The 12,241-nt window shown below is 42.2% G+C and overlaps 1 protein-coding gene across 3 annotated transcripts in view; it reads right to left on the reverse strand.

Moving 5' to 3' along the window:
• LOC137504278 (melanopsin-B-like) overlaps positions 1 to 12,241 on the reverse strand; it is a 222,715-nt gene that overhangs the window by 124,566 nt on the left and 85,908 nt on the right. For 2 of the 3 annotated variants that reach the window (XM_068232490.1, XM_068232481.1), the window contains exon 2: positions 8,984 to 9,123. In XM_068232490.1, coding sequence (XP_068088591.1) covers positions 8,984 to 9,083 — 100 coding nt within the window. In that variant the 5' untranslated portion in view covers positions 9,084 to 9,123. Of the gene's footprint in view, positions 1 to 5,571; positions 5,706 to 8,983; positions 9,124 to 12,241 lie in introns of all 3 variants that reach the window. The other variant, XM_068232473.1, reaches the window with a different exon arrangement.

Below are 12,241 nucleotides of genomic sequence, written 5' to 3' on the forward strand. Positions count from 1 at the left end.
CCGACAGGACGCTCCAGTCTAGGGGAACACAAATGAGAATCCACGTGGCTAGGGACGTGTAGGCGCAGTGGCCCTGATCTTGCGATAGTGAAACTGAGCTGTAATAGGGGACTGTAGGATCGTACAGAGATGGCGTGGGTACGAGGAGGCTGCAGGGGGCTGGCAGAAGCCCCAGGTTTTTTTTTTTTTTACTTTACAGGTTTCCTTTAATAGCAAAAAATAAGTAGAAGAAGAGCTTCACTGAATATACAGTGACTTAAAGGTAACCTTAACTGAGAGGGATATAGATGTTTCCTTTTAAACAATGCCAGTTGCTTGGCAGTCTGCTGATCTCTTTGGCTGCAGTAGTGGCTGGATCACACACCTGAAACAAGCATGCAGCTAATCCAGTCTGACTTTAGTCAGAGCTCCTGATCTGTATGCTTGCACAGGGGCTGTGGCTAAAAGTATTAAGGGGCCCATACACTGGTCGTTTTCCGCCATCGATCAATCCATTGATTCTATAGAATTGATTGATCGATCAGAAATCAATTCTATCAAATCTATTGATCTATTGATTTGCAGCCGATTTTGATTGATTTGATCTATCTGACAGGATGGAAAATCTAGGTCAATCAGCAGATCGATGGCCCATAGAGTTGCATTGGATATAATGGTTCAATAATGCATTTAGATAGATTTCCAATAGATTTAATTCTGAAATCTATTGGAAGTCTGTTCCTAGTGTGTGGCACACATCAGATAGATTCCTGTCAGATTCAACCTGACAGGCATCTGACAGAAATCTATCTGATGGTTGAATCTGCTGCAAATCTACTGTATAAGTGTATGGCCACCTTTAGAGACACAGGATCAGCAGGAGTGTCAGGCAACTGGTATTATTTTAAAAGGAAAAATCCATATCCTTCTCAGTTTAGGTTCCCTTTAATGAATAATTGCTTATTTTTATAATATTCTTACATAAATGATTTAGTAGTGTACGCCCATTTTAAAATAATACCTCAAGCTGATTTAATTTCTAAAATGTATCAGTGATGCCAGCTCTGTTGGCAAGGTGAATCACTGTGGGAGAGCCTTCTCTCTTTGTAGTGAGTTGGTGTCTGTTACGCTTAGGAAGCCACATGCTTTTTACAATTCATTGTTGATATCACACTTTCCAGTCCGTTGATTGAAATATTTGCAAAAATTCTAATAACTATATTTAAAGAGACTCTGAAACTTCCTAAAAATTAGGTTTTTACTTCAAAAACCTCTTTAATATTATTGCCCATACTAAAACGCCGCATCCCGGTGGCTGAAAACTCCATAAATCACCCGTAAACTCTCCCGGGAAAATCCACAACTTTTTTGGTCATGGATTTTGCTGCCCTAAGGAGGCAGAGCTTTGGGCTGTAGCTCTGCCTCCATGCGCGTTAATCAACACTGATCGCCGCCACTCTCTGCCCCTCTCAGTGAAGGAAGACTGAGAGGGGCGGGGAGAGGCGGCGATCTGTGCTGATGGACGTGTGTAGAGGCAGAACTGCAGCCAAAAGCTCTCCCTCTATGTGGAAGGAGCCCTGCAATGTGCCCAAGAGAGTTTGGGGTGATTTATGGAGTTTTCAGCCACGGGATGCTGTGTTTTAGGAGGGGCAATTATGTTTAAGAGGTTTTTAAAGTAAAAACCTCATTTTTGGAGACTTCAGAGTCTCTTTAACTGCTAAATAGGTCCATAGTTTCCACAGTGACATAGATCTTAACTACATTTTGGAATTGAGGAGATGTGAGCTTTTAGAGCCATCTGTGAAAACATATTGTTTTTACCAATGACATTGATGTTTTGTTTTTGTTCTTTCATTGGAAAAGCATTTAAAAGATCTGAAAATAGACATCTGGCACTACACTGTTATCATTTGAAGGTTTTTTTAATTCAATACTTTTAATCATCAGCACTGGTGTTATTGTGAATTGATATTACATAGATTGGTGTAGCAATGATAGAAAGTAGTTCCATTACATTTGTAAGGTACCTTGTTTTGTAATGAACAAACTTTATTGATGAATATTCCTGGGCTGCTTATAGGGATCTTTCTTGCTAGGTTATTATCACATTTGTCACTGAACGTGTAGAGAATTTTGTCTACACTGTCTAGCAATCTGGGATTACGAATCTAGGAAATGTAATAAATCGGACCAAGTACTTTTGAGCTCTGTAAAATGTAAGTCTGTTGAGATTGTTTCACGTTAAATCTCTTGCACAGGAGTTATCTCAAACAGATTTTACATTCTTTTTTCTTCTTCTCTGTCATCCAAGAGTAATTATAAATTCCTGTTAAAGAGACTCTGTAACAAAATGTTAAGCCTTATTTCTTCTATCCTATAAGTTCCTATACCTGTTCTAATGTGGTCTGTCTTACTGCAGCCTTTTCTACTTGCACTGTCTCTGTAATAAATCTTATCTCCTTTCCTCTGTCGTGTCTGTCGGGCTGAGGCTGGAATGTGTGGAATGTGCAGCACTGCTTGTCATTGGCAGAAGCTTTACACACCCCCTCCAAGCTCTGCATGAGTCACACAGTAAGCTAGTTCTCAGCCTATGATACTGTGGTTAGAAGCCAGTCTTTTGTTTGTAAACACTGCCTAAATCTGTTCATTACAAGCCAGGATTGCAGCAGGGAGTGGCAGAAACAGCACAGAGGGGCACAGGAGAACATAAGGAATAGAATGGTATGCTTTTTATTGTAAGAATATTAGAGTACAGATTCTCTTTAAGATACACTTAGAAGTTTCCCACTTGATCAGGTGAGAAGTGTGTCTGATTCATGTCTGTACTGGAAATCACAAATAACATGGGCAATAGCTTCTCAATGTGTAATATCTTTCAGACAACACTCATTATTTTATTTTTAAATGTATTTGTCTGTTGCTCTATGTGCCCAAAATTGAAAAAGCAGCACGGTTGGACTATACATGAGGAGCAGTTAAAAATGGAGCAAAGTAAATCTTGTTTTAAAAGAGCAGCCGCTATTATTGTGGCTATAAATAGAGAAGCACCCACTATTTGTAGCTGCAGGTATAGTGGGAACCCTTTTTCACAACTTCCTGATCACTGTGATAAGAGGGTCAGAAACCAATGAAAACAGCTCCTAATCGATGTGCTGTCTTGAGACAGCTGCGCTCTGTGCCAGCGGGGATGCGCAATTGCGTCCTGTGCATGAAAGCCACAAGTGTTAAAACTACGCCACATCATAGTTTTAACGTGCCACAATCCTGCGCCCTTTTAACATGGCATCTTTTTTAAAATGTACGCCATATATGGTTTTCTTTTCATGCATTTGGAACATTATCTAAAAGCATTTGTGAAGTTAAGGAATAGTATCTGTAGTCATGTTTTTTGTGAATTTTGTGAATCTGCAATTCCCTAAGGACAAATCCTTGTGAGCTTGAAGCCCCTATATTAAACCCCCTTGCAATGTCCAGGTTATTAGTGTTCCAAGAACTGTCTGACAGTACTGGGGCTTCACTTTCACTCTACAAAGTAGGCAGAGGTTACTCCCCAGTTTGTCCACCAATTCTGCAGAAGCATTGCTAGACGAGGCTGAGGAACATGAATATACTGAGTGTAATCTGGTGGAGGCTTATTGCCAGTGGGCAGAGTTCTTGCTGGCTTGCCTTTTCTTTTGGACATTAATGCCTGGAGATCGATATGAGTGTTCCCTTACTATTAAAGCCAAGGTACAAGAAACCAGTCCCGCCATGCACTAGTCATGCTCCCTTCCAGATTACACAGAGGCCTTTTTGTGACAATGTGAGTAGTGAATCTTTCACTTCATATAGAGCTTCACATTAAAATGAATCATCCATAAGCCTAAATAGCAGATGTTAACGTCTCAATAATTAGCATACATCTATCTGGATCTTTATAGAATTTATGGTGTATGGAAAGTATAGTGTATATGTTGTAAAACCAACTACAAGCATATTATAAGATACTAACTTTGAACTGCAGAACCTGGAACCCCCCACCCCCCCTAAAACATATTAAGAAACTTCTATATAGTATACTTGTGATGATAAAATAAGAAATCTGCATGAAAAACATAAAAAACTGTACTCAGCAGAAGTACTACTGTTCCTGCGTCAAGAGGAAATCTTTTTGTGTCAAGAAACTTTAGCAATACACTGTAGGTAGCCAGTGATTCACAAAATGATCCAGTAACCGAGAAAGTTAAGGAGATTTAGTCTCTAGCTGCTTATTATTAGTTAATTATTAGTTATTAATTATTATTAATTATTAGTTCTCTAGTGACATAAAGTAGAACGTAACAACAGGTAAAGTACAGGTTTCCAACCTCATTTGAAACCAGTAATAAAAAAGTAGAATGCAGTAAATCATTCAGGATGCACACTTTTATGTGAATTATTCTGGTTTCAGCATCAGAAACACTTTCTATATCTATATATTGTTGTATATTGGTGCGTAATCCTGCCATCCCAGTGATGCCTAAGCTTTTAAGCTATGTGGGATTCTCCCCCCTCTCAGAAAATTCTGGGAGACTGGGTATTATTTCTACTGACTTTGGAACACAGAGTAAACAAACATTCCACAGCAATGCACCAGCCAGCAGCAAAGATGTTGTCCCCTGTGATAAATTTCAAAATCTAAATCAGGGTGAGGAAAGGATATGGAAATTTTACAATGGACACTGACTAAATAATTTACAAATGAATATTATATTAATTACGTTAATTTCAGAACAGTTTCTATTTAACTTGCAGCTAGTTAATTGGCAGCTAAAGACTTTGTCTAAATTAATAGGGGTTTCTGTATCTATGGAGATTTACATATTAGTGGATTATTTGCTTATCACTTTTCTGTTTGTATGGTTTATGATTACATGCTCAGTTCACAGTGTTCAGGCTTAGTTTATGGCCAATAAAGCAATTAAAAAACATTTTAGTCTCTACATTCTTTCAGATAACACACATTTGGGGTTTCCCATGGTTTATAAACTTACTAAGTTATGGGGTACCTTAGACTGCACCAGTCCAATATATAAAGCCGTCATTTTAGTTTTGTCTCACAGATATCTTAGTATTCTACAACAGTCTGCTATGCTGTAAAAAAGATTTGCTACTTGGATCTATGATGCAGGGAATAAGCCAGTGCCATGCAACAGCAATTTCCATCTGGTATTTATCTTAGTGTCAGAGTCCCCCTAAAGTCCACCTACTCATACATGATGCATGAGTTCTACTTTGATGCAGTTATACTGGGAAATATAGCTTGGTATCTATTGGTCTTCCTACTTTGAGAGTCCTACGGTCACACCTGATTGACCAATCTGCTAGCTGAATTCAGAGAGGAAAGTAAATGTTCTACAGTGCAATTAGCCAATTGCATAACTGGCTCATAAAACAGGTATTTTGTCCAGTGTGTCCACCACTTGTGTACTCTGTTTGCATACATTTATTAACCCAATTGTTATTAGGATTTGGCTTGTTCAAGTGTAAGTTTACTTTGATAGATTTGAAAGATGCAGGTTTCAAAATTATTTTCTATTAGGGCCACAAAAATAATAAAAGCAATTCTAGTACCTGCTTTTTCAAGAATCCATCGGCGATTGAAGCTATTCATAAAACAGATTGGTGCTTGGGAAGCTGACATGAGCAAGTCACTCACTGCTAAATTCATTATGAAGTAGTTAGGTGCAGTTCGCAGCTTCTTGTTGCTTAAATGGAATGCAGAGTATGAAGAAAAAGTACAGTAAAATGAAGAATAAGGAAGAAAACAGAGATATTATAGCAAATATGAAAAATTATTTTGCGGTCTTAAAATAATTATGGTTCATTGATAAAGATAAGCAAAGCTTAAATTGTCAAGATTTACTTCATAACACTGTACCCCTATGTGATATAAATTGCACTTACTCATGCTCAGGGCTGTCTTTGGGCATAAGTAAGCTAAGCAAGGACCTGTGTGTGTCATCACTGACCTATGTTTTTTGGGTTGAACATTGCTATAGGGGGTAACACATCTTTTGCCTCAATGGCTTCTGACTTGCCTGTTGGCATCTGTCCCCCAACACCCCTTCCCTTATCCTCATACCAAGTGCAATTATCATCCCCTTCTGCTTCCTTTCAAATACAGAGTGACTTAGTTTCCTAGAGAAGGTCTACATTTCTGTCCTAGTGATTGTGGTCCAAAGATTTGACTTTTTTGCTGGTGCTTGTCAAATGATGTTACTTATCATGTGTGTCATAAGGCAAACGCTGTGGTTACAGTACTTTCTAAGCTTGGCTCAGAATCCCAACAAGTACATATATTCAGTATGAAAGCATAACTTTTAATATGCAATCATGGAAGATAATGTTTATAGTAAAACAAAGATATTAAAACAGCTTTGATAGTTCTACTGTTTTAGTACAGATGTTACCAAAGTACTAACTGTCCATAAACAAATCCAATTAGATGACAACAGCCTCGGACAGGCCCACTGAACCACCGATGGTCCCATCGGTGGGCCCCGGCCGTCCCGCCTCCTGGGGGCCCCAGTGCTAAAAAGGAGGGGGGCTAAGCGCAGGAAGGGGGGACATTGTGCACAGATCGGCGGGGAGGGGCGGAAGCCTCCCCCCCCCTCCCTCACCTAGGGGCCCCCTTCTGCGCTCCCCCCCCTCCAGAATTGCAGCCAGCGGCAGCAGCGGGGAAGAATCACTTAACGGCATGACAGAGAGATCCGTAGCTCTGCGTGCCGCTGGCTGGTCTCTCTGTCTCCTGAACTGACTGTCCAATCACGCTCTCGCAGGAAGTACTGCGAGAACGTGATTGGACAGTCAGTTCAGGAGACAGAGACCAGCCAGCGGCACGCAGAGCTACGGATCTCCGTCATGCTGGTAAGTGATTCTTCCCCGCTGCTGCCGCTGGCTGCAATTATGGAGGGGGGGGCCCCTAGGTGAGGGAGGGGGGTGGCTTCCGCCCCACCCCACCGATCTTTGCCCTCTGCCAACCTGATTGCATTTTGAGGGGGGGGGGGTATCTGCCACCAACCTGCCCACATTACGATTTTCAGGTGTCTGCTGCCTACATTACGATTTTCTGGTGTCTGCTGCCCACATTACGATTTTCTGGTGTCTGCTGCCCACATTACGATTTTCGGGTGTCTGCTGCCCACATTACGATTTTCAGGTGTCTGCTGCCCACATTACGATTTTCAGGTGCCTGTTGCCCACATTGCGATTTTCTGGTGTCTGCTGCCCACATTGTGATTTTCAGGTGTCTGCTGCCCACATTGTGATTTTCAGGTGTCTGCTGCCCACATTATGATTTTCTGGTGACTGCTGCCCACTTTACGATTTTCTGGTGTCTGCTGCCCACATTGTGATTTTCTGGTCACTGCTGCCAACATTGCGATTTTCTGGTGCCTGCTGCCCACATTACGATTTTCAGGTGTCTGCTGCCCTCATTGCGATTTTCAGGTGTCTGCTGCCCACATTACGATTTTCAGGTGTCTGCTGCCCATATTACGATTTTCAGGTGTCTGCTGCACACATTGTGATTTTCAGGTGTCTGCTGCCCACATTACGATTTTCAGGTGTCTGCTGCCCACATTACGATTTTCTGGTGACTGCTGCCCACATTGTGATTTTCAGGTGTCTGCTGCCCACATTACGATTTTCTGGTGTCTGCTGCCCACATTACAATTTTCAGGTTTCTGCTGCCTACATTACAATTTTCAGGTGTCTGCTGCCCACATTGTGATTTTCTGGTGTCTGCTGCACACATTGTGATTTTCAGGTGTCTGCTGCACACATTACGATTTTCAGGTGACTGCTGCCCACATTGTGATTTTCAGGTGTCTGCTGCCCACATTACGATTTTCTGGTGTCTGCTGCCCACATTACGATTTTCAGGTTTCTGCTGCCTACATTACGATTTTCAGGTGTCTGCTGCCCACATTACGATTTTCTGGTGTCTGCTGCCCACATTACGATTTTCAGGTGTCTGCTGCCCACATTACGATTTTCAGGTGTCTGCTGCCCACATTACGATTTTCTGGTCACTGCTGCCCACATTGCGATTTTCAGGTGTCTGCTGCCCACATTATGATTTTCTGGTCACTGCTGCCCACTTTTGGGGGGGGGGTATCTGCCACCAACCTGATTGCATTTTGTGGGGGTATCTGCCGCCAACCTGATTGCATGTTGTGGGGGTATCTGCCGCCAACGTGATTGCATTTTGTCAGAAAATCTGCTGCGATTTGACTACTTGATGAATTATCATGAGGCATGTAACTACTTGAATATTTTATCTAAAATGTATCTGGCCGGACCTAATCTCCGTGAATAACACCGCTACTTATGTTGTGTTTTTTTTTTTAAGTCTGCCCATGACTCATCGTGACCACGTCGATGTTTCAGTGCATGGTGACACCCATTTACTTTCCCTGCGCGCGCCGCATGTGGACATATCCCTATTAGAGGCTGTCCTCAGAAGTGCTCACGATCTTTTCCCTACCATAAACTCATGCAAAATTTCTAGAGTACATGTGTATGTGAGCCCAAAATGGGGGGGGGGGGGGGGGAGGAGGAGGGGATCGGGGGGGGGGGGGCCCAGGCTGAAACTTTCTCGGTGGGCCCTTAGTGTCCCAGTCCGGCCCTGGATGACAATATGTCTAGATACTGTAGTTGCAACTGCCTGGCGTGCATTTTGTGGGTAGTAAGGCTGCTTCTGGGGTGAATCATAGTGGTCACTAGTATTTTCTGTTAACCTTATGACTGTGCTTATAATGCAGGGGTTTTTCTGGCTGTACTTCCTACTGGAGAGTTAATATGACTGTTAATGTTATTTGGGTTATAAAATCCAAACCTTGCCCAATGCCCACCCACATCTTCCTGTATTGACCAAGTTATACTCCTTTTGGTTAACAGAAATTGGATTAAATTTCTCTAGTGCTTGAGGTTCTAACTCACTGTAGTCAAGGGCACGCAAACTAAAGTTTTTTTTATGTACCTGTAAAATGCGTAGAGGACAAGAAGGTTTCCAGTAACACCAATTGAGCCAATAATAAGAATACAGCTTCCAAATGTGTAGAGTATTTGGTCAGGAACATCTGGCAGTGAGAAATGTCTTTGTGGTCCCAGTTCCAGTGCCTACAACACAGAGATAGTTGACAAATATGATTAAACATGCATATGTATCTAGTAAAACACTTAAAGAGGAACTCCAGTCGAAATAATGTAGTAAAAAAGTGCTTCATTTTTTACCATAATTATGTATAAATGATTTAGTCAGTGTTTGCTCATTGTAAAATCTTTCCTCTCCCCGATTTACATTCTGACATTTATTACATGGTGACATTTATACTGTGGGCAGGTTATGTACCTGCTCCTAGCTGTTATGGCTGTTAGAGACAGCTGTAACCAGCTATTTCCTGTCTGTGAACCTTGTTACATTGTGGTAGTTTGCCTAAAGTACCGCGGTACTCAGAGCTTCATTTGGGAGGGGTTTCAGCACAAAATCAGTCATACAGCGCCCCCTGGTGGTCTGTTTGTGAAAAGCATTACATTTCTCATGTAAAAGGGGGTATCAGCTACTGATTGGGATAAAGTTCAATTCTAGGTTGGAGTTTCTCTTTAAAGTTCGAATCGCTTAGGGAAGCTACCATCAGCAATACACCACTGACCATTTACTGTTAAGAGATGTTTTGTTTAAATGTTCCCTTCAAATCTAGCAACTCCTTTCCCCTTTCCTAGATTTTTTGCATACATATTGAACACTGTCAGTTAAAGTATTAATATTATCATTATGATCACCATCATCATTATCATCCTGTATTTGCTTAGAGAGAACACAAACTGGTAACTAAAGTAAAAAAAAAAAAAGCATACTACCTGATCTTGAGGGTTGGTTGGATCAGGTAGTGCCCCTTACCACTGCTTCCTGTTTTGGTTTGGTTGGGGCAGATTCCAGGGGACTAGCGTGGTGCAGGGAGGGCTGAGAGTGGCGCGGAGGGGACACAAAGGCATGTTCTTCAGATGGGAACATGCCTCTGTGTCCCATTTGTTACGTGATGAACCGCCTCAGGTACACTTTAATTCTCATTGTGTAAGAGTTTCTGTTCACTGTTTTATATAATTCTTAATTTTTTTATTTTTATCTTGAAAATATTCTTTTACAAGTCCCACCTCCTACTAGACACCTGAGTTGGTGATAAGCTAGCTGGGGAAAAGCTACTTATCCTTAACACAGAACCAATAAATTACCTCCAAAGCATATCTCTGGGCAAAAACTAGAGCAGGTAATGTGTATAATGTAAGATAAGGCCCATACACACGTCGGATTTTTGCGAACGACCCGTCGTTTGAACGTTCCGCCGTTCAGTCGTTCGCACGTCAAATCCGACGTGTGTACAGACTATCGTTCGGGTGATAGGACTGGTTTTCAGCGATCCGCCGGGCGGATCGTTCAGGACCAGTCTTATCACCCGAACGATAGTCTGTACACACGTCGGATTTGACGTGCGAACGACTGAACGACGGAACGTTCGCAAAAATCCGCCGTGTGTATGGGCCTATAGTTATATACTGATTTTAGCAATCCAGCAGGAAAGCAGTTTCAGACACAACAATTGTGTGGTTTCTGCTTATCTAATCTACAGACTGTGGGCCACTGATTGGGCTGGGAGAGAGAGCAGAAAGCAGAAAGAGAAATCCAGCTCAGTCTATGCTTCTGGAGGAGCTGCCAGAAACTCCAGAAGCCAAGATTCCGGATTCAGATAAGCTGCCCTGTTTTTTTGTGTGTACTATATGGCTTTTTCATGGTTTTGTTTATATTTTATTCAAGATTTCTCCACCTATAATTTAGTGCAAAATGTCCGACCAGGTAGGGCAGCAGCATGCTTTATAATCCTGAATCTGCCAACCCTTTGGACAGGAAATGCTAATTCTCTCATTAAAAAATGTATTTTTGTTATCCTGACATGGGTTGTTCTTAATGTATTCATGTAGCAACATGGTTTGCTCTGCAGGATGACCACGATGTAATGATCTGCTCTGCTGTCTGCACAGGCAGACAGCTGTTTGACCATTTTGTAAATCTGAGTACTACAGGTCCCTGGAAAGGAGACCTGTCTTCACTCTGCAACTTGCTGAGTTGCTGCTCTGGTGAGGAATTTGCATCCACTTGGCATGCAAATTTTTTAGCTGCTTCCTTTGATGGCTTGCAGTATAAATGCCATTTCCTCCCAGAATTCCCTGCTGGTCATGATGGTTGGTTCCTGCTAACTTACCTGGAGTCTCAGCCTCTGCTAATTGTTTGCTAAGTTTATCTTAGAGTAAACCCTTGGGAGTGCACTAAGCACTTCTAGCATAGTCAGATTGTATTATCTGTATTGCCTTGTATTGTCTCTCTGTTGCGATTGTCTTGTCGCCAGCGGCGGTCGACAGGAAATCGTTCTGTCTGTCTGGATCGCATCCGCCCTAGTGGTAGCGGCGGTGGTTCCTTCTGTACTCTGTCTGGGAGTGTAGGCCAGAGCTGCGGTTGCTACTGGTTACTCCTTCTGTCTGTCTTGTCTGGAACGAACGCTTGCTGTAGGCTCGGTGAGGTAACCGTTTAGCAAGCGTTCGCGTTCTCTATTCATTTTCGTCTTTCATTGGTTAGTTAGGGTTGGCGTGTTTTGTCTCTGTTGCGCTTCTCGTGCGGAGACCGCGCTATTAGCGTGCTTTGTCGCTGTTGCGCTTTTCATGCGGCGACCGCGCTTAGCGGGTGCATTTGTTATTTTCCTTAGCGTTCTGATCATTGTTATTTGCTGTGTCTTCCTTGCTACACTCGTGCTCTATCTTGCTCAGTCTTGTGTCACTGTTGGCAATCGCCATTCTTGTGATTGCGTTCATACTTGGTTTCCGCTGTTGTGTGTTCACCGTCGCCAGGTGGCGACTAGATTAGTGGACACACATACATTCTGTCTCTGTGCTCACTTTCTCTCTACAGGTGCATTGCACCAAAGTTGGGTTCTACCATTTTAAACGCTTGTGGAGGATTTCCGCAGTGTCAGCGCACATCCTGTGCGCTGACCACGGAAATAATTCCCCAATCGTTACACACAACTTTTTTTTCTTATTACTGTATTTTCTTTATCCCTAATATATTGTACAGTGCGGAGCAACAAATGGGTGGTGTAGATTGCAAGCCTCTGCACATGACAACTACAAAAGTATGATACGGGAATAAGAAGAAAACCTTTTCCAAGCAAGTTTAAAATCTCGGAAG

This window comes from Hyperolius riggenbachi, chromosome 1, assembly GCF_040937935.1.
Source record: "Hyperolius riggenbachi isolate aHypRig1 chromosome 1, aHypRig1.pri, whole genome shotgun sequence".
NCBI lineage: Eukaryota > Metazoa > Chordata > Amphibia > Anura > Hyperoliidae > Hyperolius > Hyperolius riggenbachi.